The sequence below is a fragment of the Podarcis liolepis genome (genome assembly GCF_965112155.1).
Source record: "Podarcis liolepis genome assembly, chromosome: 7".
Taxonomy (NCBI): domain Eukaryota; kingdom Metazoa; phylum Chordata; class Lepidosauria; order Squamata; family Lacertidae; genus Podarcis; species Podarcis liolepis.
In genome coordinates, this window is record NC_139561.1 from 77,325,481 (window position 1) to 77,344,522 (window position 19,042).

Genomic DNA, 19,042 nt, shown 5'->3' on the forward strand with positions numbered 1-19,042 from the left:
TTTCTGCTTCATAGAAATCAAGCATACATTTCCCCCCCTGAACAAAGCAAAACCGTCACACTGCCTGGTCTCCTCTCCCCCTATGATTCTATGATTCTTCTTCTTCCTTCTCCTGGTCTGGCTCCCATAAACCAGTGGCTCCCTTTCCTGGGTCAGCCTCCTGGCCCCCTGTCTCCGCCACATTCACAATCCCCGACATCTATTCTCTGAGGAAGAATCAACCCAAGACGTTTTGTTGCCTGAGGTGGACAAGATGGCTGCTGCCCCTCCCTCCATTCCAGGAGCAGAAAGCAACTGGATCAGCCATGGAATGACTTTAGAACACTGGCAATGGAGCCCTGTCCTCTCCTCACATGAGGGAAATGGCCTTGGGGGACTTAGGAAGGCTGTTTCCAAAGGGGTAGCCATGTCAGTTTGTTGAAGCAAAAACAGCAAAGGCAGACCCTCCAAGTGTTCCTATTTTCCAGGGATGTCCCTGATTTAGAGAAGCCGTCCTGGTTTCTGATTTGATCCTGGAACGTCCCACTTTTCCTTAGGATGTCCCTATTTTCATTGGAGAAATGTTGAAGGGTCTGGAGTTATCTGATCCCTAAGCCGCCTGAAGGCAATCTTATATGGGGAAGTTATTTTAAAATGTTTAATATTTTATTATTATTTTATATTTGTTGGTAGCTGCCCAGAGTGGCTGGGGCAACCCAGTAAAATGTGTGGGGTTAAAAATAGTAAAATTATCATTATGGAATAGGACGTGCCTGTTTTCACCGGAGAAATTTGGAGGGTATGCAAAGGGTCTCATGGCATCCTAAAAGAGGAGAGTGGCTAGCGGGGATACTCAAGGGCAATGGTTAGGGATAGCCGCCACCACTGGGCTTCCTCCAATACGCACACTCTCAGCACCTGCTACCTGAGGCAGGTGCTTCACACTGGCTAATAGTAGAGCTGGCCCTGTTGGGCTAGACCAAGAAAATGGCAACACCCGGTGACAGAACATGGAACAAGCCTTCCTGAAGATAAAATAGAGGTTGGGTGGCTTTGTGGAGCCCCCTGCTCAAGCAGCCAGTCCTTCAAATTTCCTCATGCTGGGAGTAGCGCTAACATTGATCTATGGGCCTGATCTATCCAGACCTAAATGAATTTGTGTGAAGGCCAGGGCTGAAGAGTTAGGGAGTGAATGCCACATGAAATGCCATTCCCTCACTCAAACAGGTTGCATTATTTTGACCCCCCACAATGAAACAAATGGTTGAAACTCCCCATTGTCACCACAAATAGAGTGGTAAATTGTGGGTGGGGTGGTTAAAAAAGGTAAAGGGACCCATGACCATTAGGTCCAGTTGTGGCCGACTCTGGGGTTGCTGCACTCATCTCGCTTTATTGGCCGAGGGAGCCGGTGTACAGCTTCCAGATCATGTGGCCAGCATGATGACTAAGCCGCATCTGGCGAACCAGAGCAACGCATGGAAACACCATTTACCTTACCGCCAGAGCGGTACCTATTTATCTACTTGCACTTTGACGTGCTTTCAAACTGATAGGTTGGCAGGAGCAGGGACCGAGCAACAGGAGCTCACCCTGTCACGGGGATCCAACTGCTGACCTTCTGATCGACAAGTCCTAGGCTCTGTGGTTTAACCCACAGCGCCACCCGCGTTCCTACATGGGTTGTTTAGTTCTGTCCTAATCCCATGGTATAGTAGTATTTCACCTCAGCCTTCCCAAAGCAAGTAATGCTTCAGAGGTTTTGGACTACAACTCCCATCAGCTCTAGCCAGCATGGCCAATGAAGTCCAAAACATCTGGAAAGCATCAGTTTGAGGAAGGCTGTAGGGATCTTCCAGATGCCCTTTTTATTGAGCATTCATATCTGAGCTCATATTGGGGTGATTATATGTGATCCCACTTTCAGTGCCCTTTGCATCTGCAAATGTTTTGGGATGGTCATCCTGCTTCATTTGGAATAGGCACAGACTCCATAGTTTCCTGCTAAAGCCCTGCAACTTTTAGTAACACAAATGTTCATGGGTGTGTGTGGTGCCCACTTTTGTCACCCTACGGAGCCAGAGTGATCTTCCAGATGTCAATAACTGAGTGACATTGGGGAAGTGTTGCAAAACTATTAATAGAGTGGAATAGTATCTGGATGGCCCACTATAAACACCCCCCATGCATTATTATCATGTCGATGACGTTGTCTCAAGGCAAGTCTAAAAAAATGTAGTATAAACACTGACAACTGGGAAACACTGGCCTGTGAGCGCTCCAGTTGGAGAACAGCCTTTACCAAAGGTGTCATGGGATTTAAAGACACTCAAACTCAGGACGCAAGGGAGAAACGTGCTAAGAGGAAGGCACGCTTGGCAAATCTACACCGTGATCAACTCCCATCCGGAAACCTATGTCCCCACTGTGGACGGACGTGTGGATCCAGAATTGGCCTCCACAGTCACTTACGGACTTAGTGTTAAAACCATGTTTATGGAAGACAATCTTACTTGGCTACGATTGATTGCTAAAGAAGGAGGGGGGTCTTGATAATTGACAATATTTCTCATTTATGAGACTTTCATGGAAAACTGAAAGCTGATTAGTCAGTTTGGCCATATTTCAAAAGGAGAAAACCCAGATACAAAAGTGTGTGGTTTTTTTCTCCCCCAAAACGCTACACTGTCGACATGGGCTGCCGTACATTTGGATTTTCATGAACATTTCTAAAATGATTAGAGTGACCATGTGAAAGCAGTGTTGATTATAACACAAATCTCCTGGCAGTATCAAGGAGATTAATTTAACCAATTAGTTTATTTCATGAAAACTTATACAGCATTTGAATCTAATAAAACCTCAAAGCGGTTTGCAAAGAGATAAAACAATAAAACCAGGAAACAATTACAGTCGTGCTTTAAGATATGCAAGAGTTAAAATACTAGAACAGATTAAAATTACCTCAACTTTCTATTTCACAAATGTGGAGGCTCCTGTCTAGCTGAATGCCCTCCTTCAGTTTGAGTGTGTATGAGGGAAAGAACATTCTGAAATAGATGTTGCATGGGACTTGTGATACAGAGCTAACTCTTGTCCCTAAAGAAAAAAAGCAGATGCAGCAGAGAGGGAGAGAGAGAGAGAGAGAGAGAGAGAGAGAGAGAGAAAGGTGAATGCTGCAGCCTGCATCAATTATAACTTGAGACCATCCTTGCAAGCAGGTTCACATAGGTCAGTAGTTTTTTCTAGTCTGACATCATATACAGAGCAATTCATCAGTGGACTGAAAGAATTATGAATAAGAAAAAGTCCATTTGTCCCAAAGTCTCTTTTTGGTATTGATCTTAATTCTTAGACATTGGATAGAGATACTAATTTTAAAAAGTAACTGAAGGGGTATTATGCTGGCATTCAGATTATTTCACTTAGGGTTTTTTTTTTTAAAATGAGAAGCCGAAGATTTATGGAATTTTTAAAATAAAAAACCTAATCATCTGCTTATTATTATCTTAATGTCTTTTGGTGGTGGTTTTTTTAAAAATGGAAACATGTCTAATTCACCAGATTCTATATATCAAGCACTTAGTCATCATGGCACATCTGCTTGCTGCTAAATGGACTTTTTCCCCTCTGCCTCAAGAGCTTTGGACAGAAGCCTCTGGGTATCATCAGCAGCACCTGATATGCATTTCTGCAGCATGAAATAGGTGCGAGGAAGCGAAATCCCAACGGACAGAAGAAGGCCAAAGATGGGGAAATGCTCCCAGCAGTGATATTCATAAGCCATCACTGAGAGTCCCACCAGGTCTGGCAGCATCCATAAAATGGCAGAGAACATTCCCAGGGACTGCATTGCTGCTTTAAGAGCTGTGCTTGTCTTTCCAACACGCTGGGCCAGAGCTGCAAGGGATGGATCATCCAGGCCAAAGTCCAGGAAGCACCAGGAGCGGAACTTACTAAACAGAAATATGGGGAGAAGGAAGGGAACTGGGCTTCCAAGAGCGACCAGCAATACCAGCCTTCTGGTCCAAATCTTCTCCTTCACATTGGTTTTCTTTTTCTCTAAGATAGGCAGGCAGATGCTAGGGAAGCGGCGCAGAAAGGCTTGTCTCTTCAGCCGCAAGAGATCGTTCTTCAGCGTTTCCTGCAGGAGCGGGAAGTCAAAGCGGTCAGCTTCCCAGTTGGAGACGATGAAGACTTGTGGGTCCCTCACTCCTTCTCTTACCAAGCACTCTTTGCAGTCCTCCTGGATGTGCAAGAGGACCTTCTTCTCACTGTAGTCAGATGGCTGTTGCCTCTTGGCGGCCGACAGGTCCAGGTCTGCTTTGGTGCGCACAAAGTAGAAGCTCTTGCCCATATCTTGGATCTCACGGACCAGGTCAGAATGTGTGGAGCGGAAGCGCTGGGAGCCGACGATGATGAATAAATCAAAGTGATTCAAATCGACCTTCTTTTCAAATTTGTCCTCTCCAAAAGTTGCCATTCCCCTTCCGGGGTGGTCCCAAAGGATCACTTGCGGAAGTGTCAGGTGTGGGTAATCCTTGACTTGCACAGTCGTCATCTGTATACCAGTCACAGCGGCACGGGGGTCATCAGCCCGAAGACCCAGCATGGCATTGATGAAGGAGGACTTCCCGGAGCCGGGCTCTCCTACTACAGCAATGTGGTGCGGAGTGCTGTTGAAAAAGGGCAGTGGTTTTGCCAGCACGTGCGACACAGCACCTGCCAATTGGCCCTGAGAAATGGCTACCTCGAAGTCTTCCACCATTGTGGATCTTGGTGCGCTGCAGAGAAAGGAAGCAGGAAAATGTTAAGCGACCGGCCTAATTAGAAGCATTCATTTAAGAGTGGCATGCCCTCTGTAAAATTTCCAGCGTCTGCAATATCATTATCATTTGCCAAGCAACAAAGCTTTACAGGTAGAAGGTATGAATCATAGAAGGGACATCAGGAGCTGGAGTTGGTGAGACAGCATCTTAAAAAGCAGAGACATCACGTTGCCAACAAAGGTCCGTATAGTTAAAGCTATGGTTTTCCCAGTAGTAATGTATGGAAGTAAGAGCTGGACCATAAAGAAAGGTGATTGCCGAAGAATTGATGCTTTTGAATTATGGTGCTGGAGGAAACTCTTCAGAGTCCCATGAACCGCAAGAAGATCAAACCTCTCCATTCTTAAGGAAATCAGCCCTGAGTGCTCACTGGAAGGACAGATTATGAAGCTGAGGCTCCAATACTTTGGCCACCTCATGAGAAGAGAAGACTCCCTGGAAAAGACCCTGATGTTGGGAAAGATGAAGGGCACAAGGAGAAGGGGCCAACAGAGGATGAGATGGTTGGACAGTGTTCTTGAAGCTACAAACATGAGTCTGACCAAACTGCGGGAGGCAGTGGAAGACAGGAGTGCCTGGCATACTCTGGTCCATGGGGTCACGAAGAGTCGGAAAGGACCAAACGACTAAACAACAACAAAATACCCGTTTTCAATGACGTTAACTCTTTACTCAAAGAAAACCAAACAGCGCAGGCTGACTGAACACAGCAACTCTTCCCAGTATCTCTTGCAGCTGTTGCAAGGACTGTAGGTCCCCACATCCCCAGCAACCTGAATTTCTTTTGTCTTGTCTCTCATTGCTCTGCCCTCTTCAATCCTCTCCATATTCTGGGAGACCGGGGGGGGGGGGAGGGAAACTGGTTACACCACAAGGGGGAGATTCCCTGTCTCTACTCTGCCTCTTGACCCCCCTCCATTTCTGCCTCTGATTCTGGACCCCTCTCTGCCACAGACTCTTCCTGCTCACTAAACCCTGTTGCCTCTTCAGCTTCCGACATCTCCTCCTCCTCCTCCCAGTCTGCTCTCTCTTCTCCCTCTGACCACTCATCTCCATCCCACCCCCAATCCCCTGGCTCTGAGACTTCTTCCCCTGGGGGCTCCCTTGGGGGTTCCTCAACTGCTGCCTCCCCCCCACTCCTCTGCATTTAGCCAGCCCAGGAACAGGAGCAGAGCCCAAGAGCCCTGAATACAGAGAGGGACATGAGGAAGGGGACTCTCAGCATTTTAGGAAACTGCACTTCCTGATTTTTAATATTTTTTCTTAGGTTGGGGAGGGAGGCTGTGCCCATTACACTGATGATTAAACCTTACATGTTTTTAGAAAGATGCAACGAAGAGTTATCAGTCTGAAGGTGCAGAAGAGGGGGGTCTGGTCAAAAAGAAGAAGGGGTTGGGGCAGTTTTATTTAAGTATGTTTTTTATTATTATTATAAACTTTATTACAAGCGCATAAACTTACACATACATAAAATCAGACACATACACCTAAAAGAAAGAAAAAAACCAAACAAAGAAGAAAAAAAAACCAATCACACCCTTGCACACATTTGACTTCCAATAACCTCAGCTTTGGATTAAATGTTCTACATATATCATCTGCAGTTATTTTCATTTATCTTTCCACGTCGTAGGAGTTAAACATCGTCTACTGTTAAATTATTGATTCCCAAGTTAATCTCAAGGTAACTTAAGAATTTGGACCAATCCTCTATCTTTTTAATGGGGTTGTCCCGCCTAATATATTGTGTAAGTCTCGCCAATTCCAAATATTGATAGAATTTCACCCGCCACTCTCTCATTGTTGGTATTTCGGGAGATTTCCATTTCTTTGCTATTAAAATCCTTGCAGCAGTAGTAGCATACTGGAAGAAGGTCTGATCCGTTTTTTTTATTTCCTCCCCGATCATCCCTAAGAGGAAAGCTTCCGGATTCTTGGGGAAATTATACTTCAAAATTTTCTTTAACTCCTCGTAAATTAGTCCCCAGAAACCTTTCACTTCCTCACAGGTCCACCAAATATGAATAAAGGTCCCCACCTTATCTTTGCACCTCCAGCAAGTATTATCTGCTGTTCTATACATTCTCCCTAGTCTGGCCGGGGTCAGGTACCAACGATACATCATCTTATATAAATTCTCCCTTAAGTCAGCACATGCAGTAAATCTCATGCCTTTCTTCCACAAGGTTTGCCATTTGTCATAGCCTAGCTCATATCCTAGGTCTTTGTTCCATTTGGTCATTACCTCTTTGATCAACTCTTCCTTATTTTCACTTTCCAGCAGTTGCCTATACATTTTAGACAGTAGTTTGTTGTTACTCTCCATAATCTCTACTTGGAATCTAGATTTGTTTTCTCCCATACCTATTTTCTTATGTTCCCTCCATAGTGCATTAATTTGATGTAAGTGATCATGGAACTTTGAAGTGTCAGGCATAGCCCTACTGGCTTTAGCCCAAACGTAGCAGAGTTTTCCTGCACAGCGAGGAAGCTAGTTGCGGCGGTAATGACTAGTCAGCTAGACTCAGAAAAACTATTTACAGGATTTATTAAAAGGAAAAATAAAACCAGCAGAGTTTCTGCATACAAATAAAAGCAAAATAAATCCTCTCTTTCTCTCTCTCTCAAAACCATACACAGCACTTCTAACTCCTAACACACCTCACATCAAACTGTGCTAGCAATCCCTAGATAACAGAGCAGAGTGCTGCTCGTTAACCAATCAGAGTGAGTAGTTTCTAGGTCAAGCAGACCTGGGCTTTCTGCCAAGAGTAAATTGACACCAGCTTGAGTTAATTGTGCTAAGCTAGAATCTGCAAGTTTCCCACGAGAACCAATTAACAGAAACTGAACACCCCCTCACAGATTCTGCTGAACAATTAACACCAAATACACCTATGTAGGAGATTATTTTTCCAGCAAACCTAAACCCTTGCACATTCGCTTGTTCTTTATCTTTGCCAATGGTTTAGTTAATACATCTGCTACATTTTCTTCACTTGATACATATATTGTCTTGTACACAGCAACGTACATTTTGGTATTTTACAGAGATATGTTTGGAACGTGATTTGAAACTCTCTGTTTTACTTAAGGTTATACAAGCTTGATTATCAATGTAAACTTGTACTGGTTCTCCACAATTCACATTTAAATCTGTTAACAAATGCTTGAAATAAATCACCTCGTTGCACAATTCACTCAATGCGGCGTACTCTGATTCCGTTGATGACACACTTACAACGTCTTGCTTGCGTGACCGCCAGCTGATTAAAGCTCCACCGACCATTATGACTAGTCCTGTGACAGATTTTCTATCTGGCAAATTTCCCCAGTCACTATCACAGTAGCAACTCAACATTTCGTCCTCTGAAGAATTTAATTGTAACATATAGCCAATTGTCTGTTTCAGATACCTCAGAACTTGTTTTACCCCTTTCCAGGCATTTAGTGTGGGTTTTGAGACCAATCTACTTAATATGCCTACTGCATAGCTAATATCAGGTCTGGACCACTGTGCTATATACAATAAACTTCCAATTACAGAGTGATATACATCAGGATGCTCAAATTCAGGACTCTCATCTATGTGAAGTGTTTTTATGAAACCTGGATCCATAGGCACCGCTGCCCCTTTGCAATCCTGCATCCTGTATGTAGTCAGTAGTTGTTTAACTTTGTTCTGCTGACTAATTAGGCAGCTGCCATCTTGGGCCCAGCACACTTCCAACCCTAGATATGTCCTAACCGGGCCTAAGTCTTTCACTTTGAACTTACTGGACAATTGCTTGGCAAACCTTTTAGTTAGTTTATCTGTTTTGCAGGCATACAAAACATCATCTACATAAATCAGACAAAACTCTTGATCACTGCCTGTACCACGTACATAAACACAATTGTCAGCTGTACTCTGCTTGAAACCAAATGACACTAAGGCCTCATGGAAACATTTGTTCCAAGATCTTGCAGCCTGTTTGAGACCATATAGAGCTTTGTTTAATTTCAACACTCTATTTGAACCTGTCTCATAACCAGGCGGTTCGGCTAGATACAGGTCTTCTGATATTGATGCATGTAAATATGCAGTCTGAATGTCAAAATGGTTTAACAGGAGTTTTCTCTTTGCTCCAAGCGTTAGAATCAGCCTTACACTGTCCCCCTTAGCAGTAGGGGAAAAAGTTTCGTCATAATCTTTTCCAGGCCTCTGAGAATATCCTTGAGCCACTAAACGAGCTTTGTATTTGTACTCTCCTGTCACCAGAGGTTTAAGTTTGTACACCCACCTGCAGCCTACAATCTTTGCCCCCTCAGGCGCTGCTACTGGTGTAAAAACCTTGTGCTCATTCAGAGAGGACATCTCTTCCTCCATTGCCTGTTTCCAGCGCTCTGCCTCCTCTTTTGGTAACTTTAACACCTCCTGAAAACTCTTGGGTTCTGCAATTACACTAAACACATTTGCAGTATCTGGAGAAAAACGCACCGGAGGCACTCCTTTGTTTTGTCTTTTAGATCTTCTGGGAGAAAATTTTTCTTCTGACCCACTTTCCTCCTCAGAACTACGACCTCTCTTTTGTTGCTTAGCAACTGGTCTCTGGCTAACTCCACTTTCTTGAGAGCTCTTATCTGAACTTTCCTCCCCCTCAGACTCTGATTCTCTATGTCTACCTTCAGAGTCATGGAGCTCCTGGGAAGGTTCAAACCAAACCTCAGTATTGGCATGTAGTCTCTCCCAGCCACTATGTTCACAAAAACTGGCATTCCTGGAGATCACAATGCCATTTGTCCCTTCAGCAAAACGGAAACCTTTTCCCAGCTCCTGGTAACCCACAAACACTAACTGTTTGGTCTTAGGATCTCCCTTCTTCCTCATTTGTTTTGGAATTAATACCCAGGCTTTTGATCCAAACACATGCAAATGGTCAATTTTGGGTTTTTTCTAAAACAATTTAAAGTACGGGGTTGTACCTATTGTTTGATGAAAGAGCCTATTTTGGAGATAACACGCAGTGAGCATGCTCTCCCCCCAATAAGACATGGGCAAATCAGCATCATCAAGCATGGCAAACATCATATCTTGTAAAGATCTGTTTTTTCGCTCTGCAACGCCATTCTCCTCTGGGGAAAAAACATTCGTTTTTCTATGCCCAATGCCACGCTTTTGTAAACAATCTCTAAAGGCATTTGACATAAATTCGCCACCTCTGTCCGTCTGAATCCTTTTGAGTTTAATGGACAGAAATCTTTCCACAGATGCCACCCAGCCTTTAAACTTAGTGAACACGTCACCCTTATTTTTCATGGGAAAAACCCAGGAGTAACGCGTGGCGTCATCCACAATTGTTAGTGAAAAGCGCGATCCACCCCTGCTTACAGCAAATGGACCAATTACGTCCATGTGAACCAGCTGTAGCGGTGACTCACTAACTCTGTCACTTCTGGGGTAAGAGACTCTGTGGGTTTTAACCTTTTTACAAACATTACAATCAAGGTACTTGTTACAACTCTTTAAATTACCCCCATCAGCCAATTCAGACATTTTTAGTACACTTTTCCAGCAAGCATGCCCCATTTTCCTATGCAATAAGTGCACACAGTTGTCATGTATAGCTTTGTTATTCACTGCAGGCTGAGATTTACTGACTACTGCTGCAACTTGAGATCCTGCTTTAAGCCAAAACAAGCCTCCCTCTGACTTAGCAGTGCCTAAAATCTCACCAGCCTTCTTAATAATGCAACTGTCTCCTTCAAAATACACTTTAAACCCAGCTTTTAGCAAACAATCTACAGACATCAGATTGCTCCTTAATGAAGGCACACAAAGTACATTTTGCAGGCATTCACGAAGACAAGGAACAAAAACTGCACCCCCTGAAATCACTTCGGAAGTACTTCCGTCTGCTAGAGCCACCTGGCTGCGCTGTGCTGAGTTCTTGGAAACAAATAATTCATCTGAATTCACGATGTGGCGAGATGCTCCCGAATCGACCACCCAGACCGCTTGTTTCTCATCAGCACTCTTGACCTCGCCGGTCACCAGCTGAGCCGACTGTTTTTGTTTGAAGAATTTCTTTTTACGCTGCTGCTGCTGCTGATCTCGTCTCTGCTCCTGCACCGGCAACTGAGACTTGACCAACTCTGGACATTGTCGTTTTAGATGCGCTGAAGACCCACATCGGAAACAACGCCTAACAGCAAACACTGACTCCTCACCAGTACGCTGCTTTTGCTTCACCTCTGGCACGGCATGAGAACTCCTTCCAAACCGCCCGCCAGCAGAAGTCTCTGCAGCCAACGACCTTTCTTGCCTCTTCTGCCATTCTTCAATCAAACGCCCAGTAACGTAACTGACTGATAAATCACGCTCCTGCATGCCTTCTAGAGACAAAACTAAATTATCCCAGCTTTCCGGGAGAGAACTCAAAATAATAGCCACCTTCTCCTGCTGGTCTAGTGCACAGTCTCTTTCCTGTAGCGCAGAAAACTTTAACTGTAAACTGTGTAGGTGTTCCTGCATTGTAACCCCAGGCTGTAACATTGCCTTGTACAATGCCTTGCGAATGAACAGCTTGGAAACCGCTGTCTCACGCACATGGAGTTCTTTAAGTGCTTGCCACACACCTCTAGCTGTCTTGATTCCCCTCACATACGGCAACTGGGAATCTTCCAGCCCCAAGACAATAGTGGCCCTTGCTCTTTGGTCTTTATCGAGGTCTTCATCATCAGGCTTCGTAGGAAACTTACTCACCACTTGCCAGAGACGATCCCTCTGCAGCACTGCCTGCATGCGTTCCGACCACAGCAAGTAATTGGAGTCATTCAGACGCTCAAAAGCCATCTGAACTGGTTGTGAGGCCATCTTGAGAGCGATGTCCCTGGAACCCGGAACCAGCTACTCACGACCACCGAGAGAGAAAACAGGAACCACAGCACCCAGCACTCACATGCTGCAGCTGTTGTCCTTGCGTCCACTGCGTCACCAGCTCACCACAATCAGGAACCAGCCAGTGTCCATCTGCTGCACCAACAGGAACAACAACTTCTGGAACTACTGGAACAAACGCCGTTGATGCTGACACCACCACAACTCAGGCTGGCAGCACAATGCCCATAACCTCATGGAACTTTGAAGTGTCAGGCATAGCCCTACTGGCTTTAGCCCAAACGTAGCAGAGTTTTCCTGCACAGCGAGGAAGCTAGTTGCAGCGGTAATGACTAGTCAGCTAGACTCAGAAAAACTATTTACAGGATTTATTAAAAGGAAAAATAAAACCAGCAGAGTTTCTGCATACAAATAAAAGCAAAATAAATCCTCTCTTTCTCTCTCTCTCAAAACCATACACAGCACTTCTAACTCCTAACACACCTCACATCAAACTGTGCTAGCAATCCCTAGATAACAGAGCAGAGTGCTGCTCGTTAACCAATCAGAGTGAGTAGTTTCTAGGTCAAGCAGACCTGGGCTTTCTGCCAAGAGTAAATTGACACCAGCTTGAGTTAATTGTGCTAAGCTAGAATCTGCAAGTTTCCCACGAGAACCAATTAACAGAAACTGAACAAGTGAAACCAGTCCTTAATTTTCTCTTTTAGTTCATCCTGCTGTCTTAATTTCCACCCTTCTTCTGATTTAATTAGGAGATCCTCATACGTCCACCTTCTACCTGTCATGTTTAATTTCTTTATTTTAATGATGTCCACAGGTGAAAGCCACCAGGGGGTACTTTGTTCTATCACGTTTTTCTTTCTGTTCCAAACTTCTAAGAGTGACCCTCTAACTATATGATTATGAAAACCTCTATGGACTTTATCTTTCTCCTGCCAGAGGTAAGCATGCCACCCAAATCTTAAATCAAATCCTTCTAGGTCTAGTAAATCAGTATCTTTCAGTATGACCCATTCTTTAATCCAGAGTAGACATGCCGCCTCATAATAAAGCCTTAAGTTTGGTACACCAAAGCCCCCTCTTTCCCTAGAGTCCGTCAAATATTTAAGTTTCACCCTAGGTTTCTTCTCCTGCCAAATATATTTAGTCAAGGTCCTTTGCCAGTTTTTAAAGCAGGCGGTACCTTTTATGACTGGTAAGTTCTGGAACAGGAATAACAGTCTCGGGAGAATACACATCTTAATCGATGCCATCCTCCCGGTCCAAGATAGATTCAATCTACGCCAGGTGTCCATGTCTTTCTTCATTTCTTTCCACAATTTATTATAATTATCCTCTACTAAATTAATATTCTTTGGAGATAACCAAATTCCCAAATATTTCACTTTATTTACTACTTTGATGTCCACCTGTTGTTCCAACTGTGATCTCTCCTGTGCTGTCAAGTTCTTTATTAATATTTTGGTTTTCCCCCTATTTAACTTGAATCCGGATAATTTGCCGAACTCTTCCAAAAGTTCTACCGCTCTGCTAGTACTTTCAATTGGGTTCTCTAAGAAAAGGACCAAGTCATCAGCGTAGGCCTTTAGTTTGTATTCTTTCTCTCCAATTCTTAATCCCCTAATATTCGGGGTCGCTCTTATTTTATTTGCGGCTGTTTCTAACACCAAAATAAACAGTAAAGGTGACAGAGGGCAACCCTGCCTTGTCCCTTTCATAATTGGGAAATATTTAGTCAGGTTGTTATTAATAATCAGCCTAGCCTGCTGTTCTGTATAGATCGCCCTGATGGCCTTCAAGTAGGGGCCCCCTATTCCCACCTTGTCCAGATTTTTTAGCAGAAATTCCCAAGAGACACGATCGAAAGCTTTTTCTGCATCAATGAAAATAAGGGCCGCTGGCACGTCTGGTCTTGCCTCCAGGTACTCCATAATATCTAATACATGCCGGACATTATCCCTCAATTGCCTACCTGGGAGAAATCCCACTTGATCTCTATGTATATATCTATTTAATAATTTTTTGAGTCTGCTTGCCATGATGTCTGCAAAAACCTTATAGTCACAATTTAAAAGTGAAATTGGCCTATAATTTTTTAAATCTGCCTTTTCATTTTCGGTCTTAGGAATCAGCGTGATATACGCCTCCTTCCAGGAGCTAGGTATCCTCCCCTCTTGGAGAGTGTTATTTATTACCTCCGTTAATACCGGCGCTAACAGATCTACCAATTTCTTGTAATATTTTGCAGGCAGACCGTCCGGACCAGGGGACTTCCCGTTCTTCATCTTATTAATAGCGTCCCTGACCTCCTTTACAGACACCACTTTGTTTAGTTGTATACAATCCTCTTCTGTAAAAAAATTTCTTTCTTCTTGATCCAGGTAGTTCTCTATTTCTACACTACTCTCTTCTCCTTTTTCATACAGCTTTTCAAAGAAGGTAACAAACCTGCTTTCAATTTCATTTGGGTCTTCTATCACCCTCTCATCTACAATAAGTTTATTAATCGCATTTTGTTTCTTTCTTTTCCTAAGCTGCCATGCAAGTAGCTTCCCCATTTTATTAGCCGATTCAAAATATTTCTGTCTTGTAAATTTAATTTTCTGTTCTACCTCTTGATTCAAAATAGCTGAATATTGGGACTGCAACACCCTCACCGCTTGGTTAATCGTTTCATCTGTTGGATTTAGGGCCAGTTTCCTTTCATGGTCTTTCAATTGGGCCAGGATACCTTCCTTCTTTTTGTCCCTTAACTTCTTTCTGTAACTATTTTGCTGTATCAAAAAGCCCCTTAGGACTGCCTTGCCGGCATCCCATACCAACTCTATTGGGGTATCTCTATTCAAATTTATCGCCAGATACTCTCTCAGAGTTTTTTTGGCCATATCCAGCACTTCCTCATTCTCAAATAGATATTCATTCATCCTCCACCTGGGTTGCCCTTTCAATTCATTTTTAATTTCCAAGATCAAGGGGCAGTGATCTGACAGGGTCCTGAGTAGAATCTCACATCTCTTAACTCTCCATACCATAGCCCTAGTCACCCATATCTGATCGATCCTGCCCCAGCTTTGGTGGGGCTCTGAATAATGAGTGAACTGTTTGGTGGTGGGATTTCGGTGTCTCCAGATGTCAGTTAGATCTAAATTTTCCACTAACTCATTGAAGGCGTTAGGGAGCTTCCCCCTGTTTACGTTCCTCTGGTTCTCACTTCTATCCAGGCTTGGTGTTGGTACCCCGTTCCAGTCTCCCAATAAAATTAACTTATAAGGTTCCAATTCCAGCAGCAGACTTTCAAGTTTTTCAAAAAACTCTGTTCTATTTGAATTCGGTGCATATACCGACACTACATTGATTCTTTCCCCTCGAAAATTTAATTGAATACCTAATATTCTCCCTTCCTCGTCTTTACAAATTTGTATTGGTTCCCACCTTTCTTTGGCGTATATTACCACTCCTTTTTTTTTTGTTAACGTCCGAATTTACAAATTCTACTCCCAACTTTTTATTCACCAAAATATGTCTGTGTCTCTTTGCAATATGGGTTTCCTGAAAACAGATTACATCACATTTCTTATTTCTCAAAGCTTTTTGAATTTTATTCCTTTTAACTTTCTCATTCAACCCGTTCACGTTCCATGATAAAAATTTTAAAGTGTCCAGTGTTGTCTTAGTTCTCCGACTACTCTACCTCAGGTCAAAACTCTGATTAAAATCTAGCGCCTTTATTTCCTGAGAGCCCCTCCTCTTCAGCCGCCCCTTCTCCCACTGCGGCTTCCTCATCTTCATCTCCTGAGATTGACCCCCTCTCTCCTTGGTCTTTCGCGCTCCCCTCCCCCTCCTCTTCCTTCTCCCGACCATTCCCTTTCGTCTCTTCCCTGTCTCGCAGTCTATACTCTGTCCTTCCCAGCTCTCTTTCATATCTTCTCAGGAACTTCTCTGTTTCCTGTATGTCCGTCAGTTTAAATTTCTTATCTTTGTAGAAGAAGGTAATCCCCTCGGGGAATTCCCACCTAAATTGTATTCCGTTCCTCCTTAGAGCCGCAACCACTTGTCTATAGCCCTCTCTTTTTCGTAATAATCTAATTGGAATTTCTTTATAAATAATGATGGGCCTGCCTTCGATTCTGAGTTTATTACGATAGCTCGTCCTTAGAATTAGATTTCTCATTTCTAAGGAGTTGAATATCACCAGACAGTCTCCCAAAAATTTGTTAGGTTTTAAGTGTTGTGGTCTAGACATTCTAAATGCATTATCTATTGTTAATGCTATCTCTTCTTCTTCCAAACCCAACCATTTAGAGAGCTCCTTAATCATTTTCTTTCTAACATCCTCATTTCTTTCTTCTGCCACACCTCTAAATTTTAAGTGGAGCTGCTTTTGTCGCATGTCAGCCATGGCGAGATTGTCCCAAATCCTGTCCTGTGCTTTATTTAGCTCCCCCAACTCTTCCCTCATTCTCCCTGTTTCTTTTTTCTGTTCCCTCATTTCTTTCTGTAGTTTCTTATTAGACTCCTCAATTATCTTAGATTTTACTGACAAGTCTTGAATTTTGGATGAGAGCTCTCCTACTGCCTCTTCTATTTTTTTATCAATTAAGTCTTGCATGTCTCCTAGCTTATTTTCTATATATGTTTCATTTTGTTTAAATTCTTCCTTTATTTTGATCCACAAGCTATCTAGATCTTTGATCTCCTCTTGACGCGATGTCTTTCTCTCCCCCGGGGTCCCGCCCACTTTCTTTGCATCCCTCCCTTCCTTCCCCATCATTCTTTGTGGTGCACTCCCTTTGTTCACCGTTAATTTCTTCTTGTAGTCCTTCTTGTCCTGTAATCCTGACCTTTCCCTCCTTTCCTCTCAGAGAGCGCCTACCGGGGTGGTAAATATTATGACTGATCTTGCCTCATCTAATGTCCATACAAAATACGTATATACCCCGAGAGAACAACAATCCCACGATATGCTCTTTAAAAACCCTGGGGGTGGTCTTGTTCCAAAAACATCAATTAGTCCACTCCTGGCTTTGGTTTGTTTTTCCCTTCTACTTCTCTCAGTCCTCCCCTCGGATCCTTTGCCTAGCTTCACCTGCGTCACACCCAGCACCCAATACTCCGGAGAAGGGTGAAGGAAGGGGGGGGAATGGAAGGTGGGAGAGGGGTGGGGAGGCTATTAGAGCCGTAGTTGTCCTACACAGCTTCTTTTCCTGTACATTCAAGTTTAGTCCTAGTTAGTTCACTCCCGACACTTCAGGAACTTCAGGAACTTCCAGCACTTCGGGAGCTTCAGACACTTTAAGCACTTTACGCACTTTGGTCTCCTCTCACCAAGAGGTTGTGGTCCCAATGATATCCCCCGGTTGCAGTCTAAGCTCCCACTCAGAGTTGCGTGCCCTCCTCTTCAGCCCCTCACAGGTCAGGCACAATCATAAAGAGGGGTTCTATACCGTTGGTTTACTCCGCGTCCAACTTCCACCACCAATAGCCAGCTGTTTAAAATAGCGACCTGACCGGTTGTTACCGTCGCTGCTTGGGGCGTCTTTAATATACCTCAGGCTGCAGACCGAGAATCAGACCCCTACCGCACCTCCCTTGGCGTGTTCTCACCAGTCTATTTTTAAATAGATGTCCTTGAGGGGCGTATATAATGTTGGGCAGTCGTCGTAGTTGAGACAAAACCTCACCGGGGGGCTTGGAAGAGCGTTCGTCACTGTCTGTCCCCCGGAATTGGCGTTATACTTATTTAATAAAATTTAATCATTGAAAAACATTGTAGTCCGTATTTACTATCAACTCGGCTCTTGCTCACTCAGTCAGACTATTCACTAACCTCCTCGCTCCTGCGGCTCCCCTTCTGCGCCATCTTGTCTCCGCTACCGAGGATAATCCCGTAAATAAGCAAACAAAGAAAAACCTGGGCGTCTCCTAGCTTCACGCCAACTGCGCGCTTATATGATAAGCACTTCAGGCAAAAAAGAAAATTTTCCACGCTGGAGACCCCGTTCTTATCTCCAAGGGGCCCCGACGCTGTTTGCAGTTGAAGCTCTGGGCGTTTCGCTGTGAGGCGGCACTTCCCAGTTTGCGCTGGCGGTCGCCGTTCTCTCGTTCCTCTCTGTCTTTTCCCAGAGGGGTAGGTCGACCGCGTCCACGCTGCAGGTGGCCTCTCCCCCAAGGGTTCCCCCCCTGAGGTTTCGGGGTACGCTGCGCCCTTGCGTCTTTCCCCACGATCCCACAGCGCCCAGAAAGCCGAGAACTGGCTTTCTGTGCTTCCTCACTGCTCGTATGTTTTAAGAGCGCATCCTACCTTTAGACACTGTATGTAAATTCTGCCCCTGCTTGTCATTTAAGTCAGATGTTTTCAACCTTTTTGGGTCCCCAGCTCCTTTGACCAAGTACCTTCTTTCTGCAGCACCCCTGTGGGGCTCAGAAGCCCAGTTATGTCACCCCTTGCCTGCAGAGCTGGCAGCCTCTCATCTTTTTTCAAACAACCCCCCTCCTTCTTAAGTCTTCCCTCAGTCTCCTCTCTCCTTTCCTTGGGAGTCCTCTGGGCAGCTGCTGATGCCACCCCTGGTCCCTGCGTTGCCCTTCCTGCCCTCAAAAGAGGTGCCTCCCCACACTGCCCCACAGGGGCCTGGGACTTGTCTGTCCATTCCCAATAGCAAGGGCTGGTGGTCTGGCTGGCTGGGGTCCTTCACTAGCTTGCTTGCTTACTCTGAGGCCCCTTTCAGCTCCTGGAAACCAGCACCCCTTGCCAGCCCCAGAGGCAGCATTTGCCTGGAGAGCTTGTAGCCAGGGATGCAGCAACAAACAGCTCTTCAAGCCTTTGGGAGGCAGAGACACCAGAGGGCATCAGAGGAGGGAGGGAATGAAAGAGGGACAGAAGCCAGTGTTGCCCACGGCACCCCTGACCACCATTCAAGGCACCCCAGGGTCATAGGCACCGACTCCATGGGGCCTGAGGGGGCCCAAGCCCCCTCAAAAATTCATTTGGGGGGGCTCTGCCCCCCAATAATTTAAGAAAATTATTAGTTATATTATGCTTTGTAAAATCACAAAATTATGTTGGTATTTTTTATTTTCCTTGTTTGACGATAGTTACCTTTTAAAATACATTCAGTAATGAGTTAAATCCTGCTGCAGAGGAGGGTCAAAGGACCAAGAGCCGGCGAAAGAGGAACTGCCGCCCATTGAGCCATGTGACCGCTGTGTTTGGCTCCGCCCCTAATGTAATGACATCACACACACAATGCTGCCCCCCCCATTGCCTTCACAAGCTGGCGCGTCTGCCCAGGGTACCATGCCACCCTGGTTGAAAACCACTGATTTAAGTAATTAATCACCAGATACACCTTATGTG

The 19,042-nt window shown here is 44.6% G+C and overlaps 2 protein-coding genes and 2 pseudogenes across 13 annotated transcripts in view; 1 reads left to right on the plus strand and 3 right to left on the minus strand.

The window, feature by feature from the left end:
* LOC310712383 (interferon-inducible GTPase 5-like) overlaps window positions 1-19,042 on the minus strand; it is a 323,482-nt gene that overhangs the window by 129,397 nt on the left and 175,043 nt on the right. The window lies entirely within an intron of this gene.
* Window positions 1-19,042, minus strand: part of LOC310712385 (interferon-inducible GTPase 5-like) — a 190,647-nt gene that overhangs the window by 104,139 nt on the left and 67,466 nt on the right. For 2 of the 4 annotated variants that reach the window (XM_083515383.1, XM_083515385.1), the window contains exon 2: window positions 3,200-4,763. The exons of the other annotated variants lie outside the window; for them this stretch is intronic. In XM_083515383.1, coding sequence (XP_083371509.1) covers window positions 3,590-4,747 — 1,158 coding nt within the window. In that variant the 5' untranslated portion in view covers window positions 4,748-4,763 and the 3' untranslated portion in view covers window positions 3,200-3,589. Of the gene's footprint in view, window positions 1-3,199; window positions 4,764-19,042 lie in introns of those variants that run through there. 4 annotated transcript variants of the gene reach the window in all.
* LOC310712403 (interferon-inducible GTPase 5-like) overlaps window positions 1-19,042 on the minus strand; it is a 144,657-nt pseudogene that overhangs the window by 58,214 nt on the left and 67,401 nt on the right. The gene's annotated exons all lie outside the window — the stretch shown is intronic.
* Window positions 1-19,042, plus strand: part of LOC310712395 (interferon-inducible GTPase 5-like) — a 195,324-nt pseudogene that overhangs the window by 42,890 nt on the left and 133,392 nt on the right. The window lies entirely within an intron of this gene.